Genomic DNA, 13962 nt, shown 5'->3' with positions numbered 1-13962 from the left:
TCTTTTATGTATTTTACCTATATCTTTTAGTATGGATTTTGAAAAATATGCAATATGAATCTTGTTTGATAGATCTCGATTAGTTTTATAATACAAAGTTTTCAAAATTATGGAAAAAATTATAGATTGAAAGATATAAGTAATTAAAAAATGACACGTAATCCAAAAATGGACAATGAAAATGGGACGGAGGGAGTACTACTTATATGTATATCAGTTGTTGTGAGAGAAACTTATTTTCGGAGCAGCTGCAAATAGCCTATTTACGGAGTCATGCAATTTCAGTCGTCTGTTTCGGCAATCAATAGTCCAGATTTTAAAATAATTATTCGCGCGAATAGTTTTTTAAAATTTGGACCGTTCAAAATACTTTTAAAAGGTCGAGATTGAGCTCCGTAAACATCTGTTTACAACTGCTCTGTAAACAAGATTTTCTCATCAGTTGTTGGCAATAACTGGCAATAACTGATAATGATAGTACATATTTTATATTTGATACCTATCTATATTTCGGCCCCATTTCTACTAACAAAAAATACTAAAAACTGAATGCATTTTATTAATTGGTTTCCACTAACAAATTTTTTTTTACCAATTCAACAACTTTTTCACTCATACCCAGCAAAAACTTTTGCACTACCGGAAACAACTTGATATTTCTCAACAACTTATTCACTATAGGAAACACCTAACAACTTTTCAACTACAACTAAAATTCTATAAATATTTCACTATCAAAAGCATCCCTGAATTCTTTCAATATAATTTTCAATCTGTTTGACCCGGTGTGGAAATCTTAATTCTTTGATCATTTTTTCATAAAGGGTCATTGTTAATATTTGTCTCTAGAACTCTTATAATTAAGTATCTGCTCTTTATTTGAGATCTTATAGAGCGGATACTTGACTATAAGAGCACTAGAGACAAAAATTAAATATGACTTTTTAAGATAAAATAATCAGAAAAATAATATCTTTGACCCACTTCAAATAAATTGAAAATTAGAATACTTTTTTTTATAGATTATTTATATATTTAAAATATGATTAATATTATCATAAAGAGACAACGTCAAAGAAATAGCTACAGGTTGCTTTCAAAATAGGAGTTGTTAGAGGAGTACATCAATGGGGGTAATTACGGCTTTAATCAAAGCTGTCATGTGGGGCATGAATGGACATAAACTATTAAACTACTATTCTAATTACGAGAATAAGGGGCGCAATATGGCTCTCATTAGCGAAACCGTATTAAAAATCATTTTCATGAAATTAGAGGTGACAACAATGAATAATTGGATTTCCAAAATTTCATTTTCTAGAAAGTGTCTATACAAAACCATTTCTTAAAATAGCAACAAATTGTTTTTGATTTTATGTCACAATCTGATAGATAATAATCTATTCGATGGGTTAGGACAATAAATTAATTAATGGTATGCGAAAATAGCCCCGAAGCAAAAAATTATGGTGTGGGAATCGTCACGTGATGCTTTAGTATTTCTTTAACACCAACGTGTCAAATACAAATACTAACATTGAAGCATTATGTGAAGGTGTCCACGACTGCTAAATCATTAATCTTAATCTTTCTAAGAGCATCTCCAATCCAATACTCTATTTGAGAGTATCAAAATACTCTATTTTATTCATAAAGTAATTTTAGAAGAAATCACTATTCCTATTTACTCCAACCATAAATCCTCTATTTTTCCCATAATTTCTCCTTTTTTGGTTTGCACCCTTCACAGGAACTTGAGAAATTTCAAGCCATGCACAACATAGAATTTTGTCCTCTTCCACTAGGAAAGCTCTGCCACGTTGGGAAGATTTCCCATCAAGTTCCATACTTGGAAGAAAACTTGAGAGGATAATTCTTACTAGACTTCAGCTCTTGGAGAGGAAGAACTCGGATTGTTTGATGAGAAAAAATCTGTTTTATAGATGAAAGTGTGGTATTGAATTAAATTCACCCATCAATGATGGTGGTAGTTCATCTACCGGCTGTAGAAGTTAATAAGGATACAAATGTCATTTTAAAAGGTGAATAGTATTATAAAGGGGATCTTCTATATTTTCTTCGATCCTCTAAATATGAAGGATCAAAATCTCATCCTCTCAAATAGAGGAGGCTTGAGAGGATGAGGCTTGAGAGGATGGGTTGGAGGAGTTCTATACTCTCAAATGGAGGAATAGAGCATGAGTTGGAGATGCTCTAAGGAGGACAACATGCAAGATTTCACATCTACACCTCTCTGATTCGAAACATGTGAAAATGCACCAAGGTTGTGAGAGTTTATGATGATATTGTGGTTAACAATTGGCTTAAACAACGAAACTATAACCGCAAACAAATACACAAATACTTATATAGAAAAGTATGTGAATTTCATACACACTGTAAATTATGCTTTTTTGGATTTATATCGCTGTAATTCTCTTCTACTAAGTAATTCCGCAAACAAATACACAAATACTTATATAGAAAAGTATGTGAATTTCATACACACTGTAAATTATGCTTTTTTGGATTTATATCGCTGTAATTCTCTTCTACTAAGTAATTCTTTGTGGTTTCAAGTTGAACTTCCTTTTCAGTGGAGCGCGTGTCGACGGGGACGAAGTCTGAAATTTCACATAACGAACCATGTATGCGGAGAAATTTTTCAGTGCCGGATGGTCACAGGCCACGTGATGCCGAGCACGCATCTCAGCCATCCAAATGTATTTTGAACAGTTCAGATTTGTTTAAGCTTGAGGGAGTGTTTTGATAATTTTAATCTAAAAAATTACCCAAACAAATTTGAACTGTCTAAATGTGGATGGTGCTTGACACCACGTGGCCGTGCCCCCGACACCGAAAAACTTAGACAAAAGGTAGTACTGTGTTTGTTGTAATTCTACGTTGGCTTAAAACGGAAGGGAAAAAGTATTATTGCATTTTCCGCTTGACCAAAAAAAAGACAAAAAATATTGTGAAAATTCTGCCCAATACCTACTTGCCACGTCATTGAACCCTCGTGTCGGTTGGGCACATGCAATCATAAAAGAGCTGTTAACAGGCTGTACCGCGAATTACCGGTTGTTGCCGGTTGAACTTCTCACACAACTGACGTAGCTGTCGGTGGACTTAACTACGTAGTAATTTTTATGCAACTACTAGTTTATTCGTTGCCTTTCGTTTTCTAGACAGATTAACTAAAAAGTCTGTCCACACAGATTTACCGCGCAGGCCCCACCATGGTTTCCCAAAAATAATCTGAACTTTTGATTTAATTTACAACTTTTTTTAAGGTTTAAAAAAAAAATCAGTTTAATCAGATATTTATGAATGTTCGATCTAATTATATAACTTTTCATTCAAGTTTTAAGAGATGATCTAAATTTGATCAATGACTCGAATCGTTTTGTAGGATCCGTAGGGAGCCCCACATCGCATCGCAATCTGTGCTTGATCTGTGCACAGAGTCTGTGTCAATAGCACCTCTGGATATTTAAATGAGTAAAAAATCACACTAACCTTCACGAAGGCGCAAGGGTTTTCGGGAATTATACAGAGATCAAAACAAGTTTAGAATAATTACAAAGGGCTCCTTTGCATGTGGGGAGAATATATATTATATATTGCTCCATTTTCACCAACAAAAAAAAATAAAAATGAGAGAATATGTTGTGACATTGCTTGAATACATGAACAACCCCTCACCACCATTACCTTAATTAAGCAAACAAAGTTTTAAAATGGTATTAGAATCTCTACCGACGAGGGGCCGAACTGAAAGAGAAAAAATTGGACAAAAAACGTGCTTATTTGTTTTACATAAATATTTGCCAAATTGTAAAGTACATTAGATGCAATTATTTTCTTATTTATTTGGTAATCGAAACAAGCATCTACTTGAATTAAGTGTGGTCATAAAAAATTTAAGCCAAATGTCTAAAATAAGATTAAGGCCCCGTTCCGGAACGATAAATAAGTACTTATTTTTTAAGAAGGCAATTTCAAGTTCAAAAATCATGTGCTTACGCAAATAATTTTTCTATCACTATGGATCTTATTTAATAGATCTCATTGAGATCTTTAATACGGTGCAAAAAAAAATAAAAAATTATTTTTCATTTACGTTATTTTTGAGTTTGAAAATGTGAAATAAGTATTTATTTTTTAAAAAAATGTTCTGGAACGGGGCCTTAAAGCTATTCAAATTGAAGACCAAACTTAATTTATCTATTTTTTTAAAGATAATTTTACCACTTATAGCAGATTTTTATTTGCATATATAAGGATAATGAAAAGTATAGTAAAAGAATAGGAGTGTGTCTTAAATGAGCTGTAATGACTACTGGTACTGACAGGGTCTTTCCTTCTTTTTTCAAATAGTCTAGGTATACCACAATCCAGTCACAACCTTATGCTATATCTATCGGTTATTTACTCTTTCCGTCCCAAAATAGGATGTCAATTTTTGATATTCGTATCAATTTTAATTCATTATATTTTTCAATATAAATCTCAAAAAATATACATTATGAATTTTATTTGATAGTTCTTGATTAGTTCTATTATATAAAAAATTTAAACTTATGAAAAACATTATAAATTGAGAGATATAAGTATTGAAAAATGACACAAATTTCAAAAAAAAATCGTCATTATTATTTTACGCGTAGACTCTAGAAATCTAAATTGGTTACTTAAGAGATTTTAAAAAGTGCAAGAGGAGTGAAGTGCAGTTGGTGCCTCATTTATACTCACATGCATATGTGTACCCAAAAAAATTACTCTCATGCACATGAATATGGTTCAATTCCCATAAGCACAAATCTTTCTCCCCAAGTCCCCTGGGATAAAGTATATAGATTAGATTTTAACGAATAAAAAAAAAGAGTAGATTTTAAAAAGTTATTAGTGATTAAAAGAGATTTTAAAAAGTTATTAGTGATTATTATTGCCAAGCATGGAGCAAGGGGCTGAGTGTGGACGACCGCCTTTTCAATGTTCGAAATTTTTAGTAGAATTTTGATACTTTTCCCAGACAAGATTCATGCGTCCATTCGGTTTTGGACGGCTCAAATTTGGAGAAAGAAAAAGGAAAGAGAGCGTTGGGATGAGAGGAGAGAGAGTGTTTCAACGGTCCGGATGCGTTGCTCGGGTACCACGTCGGCCGGATGACGTGGTACCCACCCAGCACTCAAAAAGTTAACGGGAGACAATAAACAGAGAGAGACACCAATCCTCGGTCCTTGTTGTGCGACTTGTTTTCTCTAGGTAATTGGAAACCCTGGATGCCGGGCGACAATTTGAATCATTGGGGGAGAAGGAAGCGTAACAATTGCAGAAAAGGGGCACCACTGTGGCTTCAAACCCCTGTGCCAAGTCCACATCTGGGGAGATGTATCTGTTTTCGCACCGGAGATGATGATACAAACACGACCCATCTCGACTCGATTCCAATTGATAATGGTGAGAATGATTTCGCTTATCCTCCAAGTCATAAATATCATCATCGTAAAGGTGGTGGTGGTGAAGCAGTAGGCCTCAAACCGTTCAACAGGAATACCATTGATATGGCCGTCGCCTTCGCTGCGGTTGGATCTTCTCTATTTTGCATCGGAGGTCTGGAGGTCCCCAATGGTAAAAAAAAAGTAGTGCTACATGTACCGACCTCCCCGGTACCGAAATCGTACCGCCGGCCGCCGGTGGGCCGTCTCCGGCCACCGGACGGCCGATCCGAGCCGTCCAAAAATTTTAAAAAAAAAAAACGAGGGGGCCTACCCGAGAATCAACGGCGAATATACATATATACACGAAAAAAGGGTGCTCGGATCAAGCACCTTACACACCTCGGATGCCGTTGATTCCCGCGTAGGCCCCCTCGTTTTTTTTTTTTAAAATTTTTGGACGGCTCGGATCGGCCGTCCGGTGGCCGGAGACGGCCCACCGGCGGCCGGCGGTACGATTTCGGTACCGGGAGGTCGGTACCAATATCATTTCTGAAAAATTTTAGGGAACAATCATTCAATATGCGTCGACTTGATTCAACTGATCCTGAGGGCGGCTGGCGTACCTTTGAGATGCTTTCCCCCAGGGTTACTCCCTATGTCCATCGCCTCCATCCTTGGGTTTGCAGCGCGGCGGCTTCTTCGGCTCAGTTTATGCAGCCCTTCATTCACCCAAAAGAATTTTGGTGACTTCCCCCACTTTGAATGTTGCCTATGTATATAATATCGTGGATGGAGAATGGAAACAATTTGATCACAATATCAACTTCAAAGGTCAAGTAGTCCAAGATCAAGCTTTTGTTGTTCGAAATACCACTTTGTGTTGGTACAAGGACATGGTTCACCAGCTCCTAGCTAGCCTACGATTTGGATCTCAAAACGTGGTTCAAATGTCCTATAGAAGGCTTGGACAAGGTCGGCATGCTAAGCCCAGAAGACATTTCGACCTATTTCTCCTTGTTTCCTATGGATGGCAACCACCTCTGCTTACTCTGGGCGGATCATTCAACTTACGCCCATACTCTTTACGGTCTCCTTCACTGTACCAAAGTTCGAGTTTCAATCAAAGTGGGCGCCCAGGGCAAACCCAGATTGGATGCCTTTGTTGTTTCCTCCACATCTTATGTGCTTGACCGAGGCATATGGCACCTCAATGACAATTGACAGCGCCTTTGTTTTGTACGGAGAGGAGGATGAGGCCTGTACCAAAGCTGATGATGTAACGGGGGCAAATTGAGCGCCAGTTCATGATAGCAGTAGCGCTAAAGGTGGCCGTGACATGGGCTATAGCTTTAACCGTGGAGAGAGGGTTGGGTAATGGGGTGGTCATGACCATGCTGGATGGAGTTGCGGACTTGGCGGCTATGGGGGCGGTAGGGGAAATGATTGCTTCAAGTGTGGCGTAACAGGACATATGGCTAGGGACTGCCATCAAGTTGGTGGCGGTGGAGGTGGGAGGTACGTGAGCGGCTGTGGTGGTTGCAGAGGGGGTGATTGTTACGCCTACGTTGACAAGGGAATTTCGCCCAAGAATGCCCTTAATGTGGCTTGTTGAAATGGGTGAGTAGAAATGTCAAATGTGCTGCTTGTTGAAATGTGTTTTGAGGATTATGGTTGTGCTATGAGGTCACCTCTTTTTATGGTACTTCTTGTCCTATTAATTTTTGTAACAATTTCAAAGGTTAATAAAATTTCTTTTTCGCCATTAAAAAAAATAGAAAATTAGTCTTAGTTGTTGAAAAAAGACTAATACTACTTTTCCAAATTATATAAGTTTGCCCTCGCACCATCCTTTTGAACCATCCATCCAATAGTTGTTGAAAAATTGTACTCCAAAATATGGATGGGAATGTATTAGATTGTATGCCATAATGATTATAGCTGACCATATATAAGTGACAAATTTTTTGGTAGTATTTTTATAATTTTTCCGTATTGGCAAAATTAATGTCGCCTCTCATATGTTATGAAAATAAATTGTAAAGTTCATCCACCCAACCTTAAAATCCTGTGTGCATCCCTGATTGTTGCTTATTATTTGGCTGGTATCATATCTTGATTGATTGAAATGTCATTGCAAGTATTTTTTTCATATTGTTATTCGATTGGTTGTTAAGCCTTCTGTGCACAACCTTTTGTGCATTTTATTAGCCTTATGTGCATTTATAATATTATGTATACGAGACTTACCATAAATAAATAAATAAATGTATATGAGCAAAATTTTAGTACTTTGTTTTTACTTAAAAGTGTTTCATGTCAACTTGAACAAAATTTAGTTTTAGGCAGGTGAGATTAGCATAGACATGTATGACTATGTATAATTAGAGCTGCAAACGAATCGAGCTGCTCGACTCATTCATAACTAGTCTTTTCTGTGGACTATCTGAACTACAACTAACTCATACTCGGCCATCACACGAACTCAAACTCGACTTGTTTATGGCCCTACCTGCTGCCTTCACAAATCCATTTATACACTTCCAATAGAAGATTTTAGTAGTCATCGAAATTGAGTAATTTTTTATTTTTTATTTTGCCTTAATCTTCAAAATGAAGTTTTTGCAATTGATAAACTTCAACGAACCATATCAGTTGTACTACTCAACTTTTCGAACAAAAGTATCTCCTCGCTCCCCCCCCCCCCCCCCCCCCCCACATCTTCAGCCGCCGCCTCTGCTATAGGGTCCGGGGGAAGCTTCCACCTTTCTCCTCCCCCTCCATCTTTCAGCCCTCTCTCAGCTCTCTCTGTGTGTCTCTCCAGTCCCCCTTTTCTTCGCCCTCAGTTTGGGGCTTTCGGGATTTGCGACTGGCGTAGAAGCCATGGCCGTTTGGCTGGTGCTCTTCTTTCTAGCTCGGCTCCCTCCGAGTCCGAGTCCCCTAATCTGGTGGTTGCGTCGGTGGTGCTGCTGCTGCACTCCAGGGAGTGGTGTGGTTAGGGTTTGGGAGTAATAAAGTAGGAGGAATGAAGGGTTTTTTTTTCTGCTTTCTGTTTTCTCCGGCTTCGGCTTGTCCGAATTGAGTTTTCAGTCCTGGTTTCCCCTCGATCTAGAGGGTTGTGGCGGTGGGCAAATAACTCCTTCGGAGCTTGGCTTTTTGAGTAATATAAAGGGCAAGGGCTTGGCCTTGGTGCCTGGGTGTGTGGTGGTTCCCGCTCTAGCAGCAGGGTAAGGTCAGTCGTCAGCTGCCGCGATTGTAGGATCGATCCACTAGGCAACACGGATTTCTGGCTCTCGACTTTCCTCTCGATCGGAGCCTATCGTGACAACGTAGGCTTGCCTTGGAGATTCCCTCTACACGGATTTCCGACTCTCGACTTTCCTCTCGATCGGAGCCTATCGTGACAGCGTAGGTTTGCCTCGGAGATTCCCTCCACAGCTTCGGTGTGAGAACTCGTTCGCGCCCTCAGTAGATGGCATCTCGTATTCTTGCCCGAAGACAGCCGGCGTGCTTTCTGGGTAGTAACCCAAGGCAATTGATCATTCTCTGCTGTTTCGATATTCGTCGTAGTTGTGTTGCAAGCTGTGACTCAAGTTTTCGCCAATCCTTAGGGGATTGAAAGTCTAAATTTCATACTCTACGTGTCCCAACCTTCATTGGCAGTGTAAAATCATTCCCGGTTTTAGATATTTATCTTCCTTGTTTCGTTCTTAGTTGGATGATTTTGGTGTTTCCTTTGTAATTGTTTTCGGATAGATATCTGTAGATGCCATATGGCTTCTTTGAAATTATATCAATCGTGTTCGGATAAAAAAAAAAAGTTGTACTACTCAGAGCATTCAAATAGCAAAGACTTCAAATTGATATACTATTTGCTTAAACCTCCAAAGGATCGCCCATTCCCCCGAAAAGAATTGAGCGATTCACTCAAATTTTGATTTCACGCGATGAATTTGGAAGAGAGTAACGGCTAGAGGTGCTCTAGCCAGCATTTTCCAAGAAAAAAACGCGAAATATCCAATTTGAATCCTTCAGCAAGAAGGATGCCATTGCTTCTAGATTGCAAGTCTAATAACCAGACCATAATCTTCAGACGACGCCATTCGACAGGAAGTAATTTGGTAAACAAAATACCAGATTCTGCACTCTATAATCATTTCCTTCATTGCATTATTACATGGTAATCTACATTTGGACCCTACTTCCTGCCTTCTTGCATGCCCGCTGTTGTGTTCTTCAGTATCTGCACATAGGATCATCAAACAGAGTGAATATCTTGATTCCTAGTAGCTGATGTAAAAATTGAAATGATACAAATGTGCTGAACCATTTTGATCTATAGGCTTTGGTGAATGTTAACCGACTAATAACCCGTTCAGCTCGTTTGTCAACCTCAGTTTTATTCTCCGATGTTCCAAAAAAGGAATAGGGAGAGTTAGATAATCTTTGAAAGAGCAGTAGGAAGAGACTAAATAACGGCGAGGAAAATGGGAAAAACCAAAAGATTTCACGATTACTCGTGTTATACCATTCTCAGGCTACGACCCAGTAGTTACTCGACATAAGTGGGACTAGAGAATATAAATGTATCTAGGAATTACTAATTAGCAGACCAAAGCCTCCAGGGAGAGAAAAACAATGAGATTTTCTTACGTCTCCTGATTTTTTACCTTCACCGCAACACATCGACTTAGTAGGAATACATTTCTGAGTTAGCAGTCGTTCAGTTATCCTAACTTTCTCATCAGCAAATCTAAAACCGAAACAGAGAGTTAGAAGCGATGCCCAAGGAGAAGTGAAACTAATGAAGGACCCCAGGTTCTTAAGTAATAAATTCTGTCATGGAAATGCATCATATGCGTAAATGAAATGAAGAAGGGGTAAAATTGCATACATAATCTGTTGCGTGGAGGATGACTATCTACAAAAGCTTCCAATGGTCACACATGTTCCATTCTTAATGGTGTACACATTTAAATGCCCAAATTACATTTCGAGAAGGCTGCTCCCAATGATTGCGGGTCGATAACGGCATGCCATGATGATCATATTGTTAGGAATGCCTATCTGCTTTCACCAGTTAAGTTGACCATCACAATTCTCATGTAGCGCATGCAATAAACCCTGGTAAAACAGATCAAGAGACGAACAAATCCTATTTTTGGCCTAAGAAAAAAATAAAAAGTAAAAACTAGATGAGGCCTCTTTCTTATAATTATTCCTGGAAGTCATAATTTCCCTAGAAACATGATTAAGAAGTTTGTAAATAATTTGCCAACCTACTCTTGTGTAGATATAAACTCCTACAGAGCTATGGTTAGAAATTTGGGGCCCTCCTTGATCAGACAATTTTGCGCCGGAACAACTACATCAGCTCTGTGGTTTTACGAACAGAAACCAATCTCCCAGTCTATTAAAACAAACCAAAGCGTCTCTCAGTAACGCAGGTCCGATCGTTGTAATTGTTATGGGGCTCAAAGTCTACGAATGAACGTTGGTACTGTCTCCGCACAGCAAGCAACTGCTTACCGAACCACTTGCCTTCAAACAGAAACCTCCTCTCCTTCCGCGACCAAAGGAGTTTATTCCCGAAACAACCACAATGTTTTATTCCACACGGTAAGCCACTATTAGAAGATCCCGCGTACATGTGCAGCTAACTTTGGGAGCTAACATAATAGTACATGATAAAACAACAGCAGAACCCATTTAGTCCCCAATCGTTAGGGGTATGGGCGGGGATGATTGAAGACAAACCTAACCTTTGGCATTATACGCACAAAGTGGCTGCTCTCAAAATACCACTAAAACAGTGCCCCACAAGCCTCCAAGAACCGAGGAGCAACATGGACGTTTTGCTACAAAACCATGCCCCCAAATCAAAGCTGAAAAGCCTCAGAGATGATACGTCTAGAGACCCAAATCAATTTCTGTGCTCATTACCATATGGTAACATATGGTAAAAGATTTTCGTAGAGCAAATATATACGCGGGTCGTATTAATATCAATGGATGTACATGGAGGTGAGAGAGTTTGGCATACTTGTCTTAGCATCTGGTTTTCATTCTGCAATGTGGACAGCCTCTCCTCCATCTCACAGTTCTTCTTTTCCAAGTCTTTCACTCTTGCCTCCAACTCTGTTAGGTATGCCTTCTTCCTTTCCCTTGCTTGTTGTGCTGAAACTCTATTCCTCAGCAATCTTTTCCATTTTGCCAAATCACCAAACAAACAAAACAAAACAAAATTACCAAAATTACACAATTGCAAATACTACCCATATCAAAGGACCACTTTTGCCTCATTTGGCCTAAATTAATTGTAGGATTATTTCATTTGTACTTATTCAGCTTTTCTTAATCTTTCAATGTGTACAACGCTAGTAGTTTTTTATATCATTGTATTCCGATGGAGAAATTCTTGGTTGCAAATCGGGTACCACATGGTAACCCGTCGCGCACATCCGGACAGTCCAAAAATACAACCGACGGTCAGGATTTAAAGTACCGAACGGATTTAAAAAAAAAAGAGAGGCAGTGTTTCAATTTGCATTAGTGGACGGTTCAGAATCAGGATGTTCGGGTCTGACACGACATGTTCGGGTCTGGCACGACGTTGTAGCCTATTTGCACCCAAGAATTTCTCGTTCAGATGGGTCGAGTGCCCCACCCAGAAAAAGCCACGTCAGAACACACCAACTAATAATAATTGGGACCACCACATGATGACATGGTCAATCGAGCTGGGGCAAAAGAATAAAGATTTAAAAGTTCCGGTTCAGCTCTACCTCTTCAGGCGCTTGTGCTCTTTATCGGCCGGGCTTCTACCCCTCTTCCTCAAACCCTCTGAAGAGCCCTGAACCCGGTTCGGACCGGCTGCCGAACTGGCTTCCCGCCCGGATGCCGTGCCGGCGGCTTCCCCGCCGATCTCGGGTACTCTCCTGATCTCATCGTCGCTCTCCATGCCTTGAAAAATTAATTTATTCCAATAATTTATCTGAGATCTTCTCTAGGAATTAATTTTCTCGAGAAATTCCATAAACCCAGATGAGAGAATTCCACCTTCTCAAAAACCCAAAATGGAAATACTCTTTGTCCCAAATGATAGTCCACTAGGAAAAATCAAGTAATTTTTTGAATTTTAAAAAATAATTCCTCCTTGATTTATCATATGTTATGGCATCAATAAACAAAGTGGATTGAGATCTTTGATTTTGGAAAAATTATGCAAGGAAATTGATTTCTTTTTCAATCTGAAAAATAAAATTTGACATATAATGCATGTGTGACACTCCGCAAATAAAGTAAGAAAGGATAATGGTATTTATTGGAGATCTTGGTCAGAAATGAACTTTCCAGAGAAATCCCACCAACCCAGATGAAAAAACCCAACATTCGTCGAAACCCAGATGGAAAAAATTCAAAATTTCCTCAAACCAAAATCACAAAAAGTGACCCGACCAGTAGGGGAAGAAAAGAACAAATTTTCAGATACTGTAGCCAAAGTGAACTCTCTCTTTTCTTTTTCTTTTTTGTGTGGCTAGGTGCAAAGTGAAAACTCAGTTTCTAGGAAGCAAATTGGGAGAGAGAGAGAGAGAGAGAGAGAGAGAGAGAGAGAGAAGATGGAGACCTTCTTTGGCTTCAAGCTGAAGGGCAGAGCTAGAAGATCTTTCACTGCTAGAAGGTATGGAGCTAGCTGCCATGGAGCTGGTTGCCTGTTCTTGCATTTTCCCTGCACTGAACCAACAAAGAAAACAGAGAGGAGAGAGAGGTAGGAAAGTTCTTCTGTTTTAGAGGAGAGAGAGAAAGAGAAGAATTTCTAGAGCGGGATATTAATGTTGTTACAGTGAGAGACGACTGATTGAGGAAGAGGGCAGAAAAAGTGATGAGCTTTTACTAGCCGTTGGATCAAAATTCATCTGGTGGTTATAAAAGGGTGAGCGTGGAGGTATTGGAGCCATGAGGTGTGGCGTTAATCAAAGGGTTCCGGGGAAGAAGCGTGGACTGTTTTAAACCATGAGATTGATACGTGATCGTACGGTTAGGGTGTACTAATTTCAATGTGAGGTGCAATGAATAGAGACCCCAGCGGTAACCTTTAAAGAAAAGTGCCAATTTCCAGATGGAAGATAAAGATGATGGGCAATGCTACGGTACATATTTCAGTATCATATGCACCATTATAACTAAATTAATGAAACTCGTAGGCGTAATTAATCTATTGAAAGGCGTAACCAAACCATTAAAAGTCATAACAATTGAAGGAAGTGTTTCGTTATGTCTCTCAAGAGTTTGGTTACGCCCCTCAATGATTTAGTTACGACTCTCAATGGTTTGGTTATAAGGGTACATATAGTATGGAGTGTGTACCGTAGCATTTTCCCAAAGATGATATCTAAAGGCATACTGTAAATTAATGGCAGTAAACGAGCCGAATTTTAAAGTGTTTTTATTCGTTCATTAAGTTTTTTTAAGGAACTCGAGTTCGAGCCGAACTCAATAAAAATTATGACGAGCCGAACTT

General features: G+C 38.9%; 1 protein-coding gene across 2 annotated transcripts; it reads right to left on the bottom strand.

The window, feature by feature from the left end:
• Positions 1-9279: 9279 nt before the first annotated feature.
• Positions 9280-13391, bottom strand: LOC131318174 (transcription factor HY5). 2 transcript variants are annotated; one of them, XR_009197534.1, is made up of 5 exons: positions 13069-13276; positions 12227-12404; positions 11485-11641; positions 10336-10508; positions 9280-9684 (listed from the first exon to the last, which is right to left on the bottom strand). XR_009197534.1 is itself a non-coding variant. In XM_058347986.1 (4 exons), exons 1-4 carry the CDS (start codon positions 13163-13165, stop codon positions 9640-9642), a joined length of 477 nt encoding a protein of 158 aa, XP_058203969.1. In that variant the 5' UTR covers positions 13166-13391; the 3' UTR covers positions 9280-9639. The 2 variants fall into 2 exon arrangements, 1 of the variants encoding a protein (XP_058203969.1); XM_058347986.1 differs by lacking the exon at positions 10336-10508 and having other exon boundaries at positions 13069-13391.
• Between the last annotated feature and the right edge of the window lie 571 nt (positions 13392-13962).

Source organism: Rhododendron vialii, chromosome 2a (assembly GCF_030253575.1).
Source record: "Rhododendron vialii isolate Sample 1 chromosome 2a, ASM3025357v1".
Taxonomy (NCBI): domain Eukaryota; kingdom Viridiplantae; phylum Streptophyta; class Magnoliopsida; order Ericales; family Ericaceae; genus Rhododendron; species Rhododendron vialii.
Note: the sequence above shows the minus strand (reverse complement) of the source record. Positions and strands in the feature narration are given on the sequence as shown.

What these genes read in the sequence shown, in the direction of transcription:
- LOC131318174 (XM_058347986.1), bottom strand. Translation starts at nt 13,165, where the DNA reads ATGCAAGAACAGGCAACCAGCTCCATGGCAGCTAGCTCCATACCTTCT. An exon ending in TCAGCTTGAAGCCAAAGAAG is followed by an intron (nt 12,405 to 13,068) that starts GTCTCCATCTTC and finishes TAATTTTTCAAG; the next exon opens with GCATGGAGAGCGACGATGAG. An exon ending in GAGCACAAGCGCCTGAAGAG is followed by an intron (nt 11,642 to 12,226) that starts GTAGAGCTGAAC and finishes AAAATGGAAAAG; the next exon opens with ATTGCTGAGGAATAGAGTTT.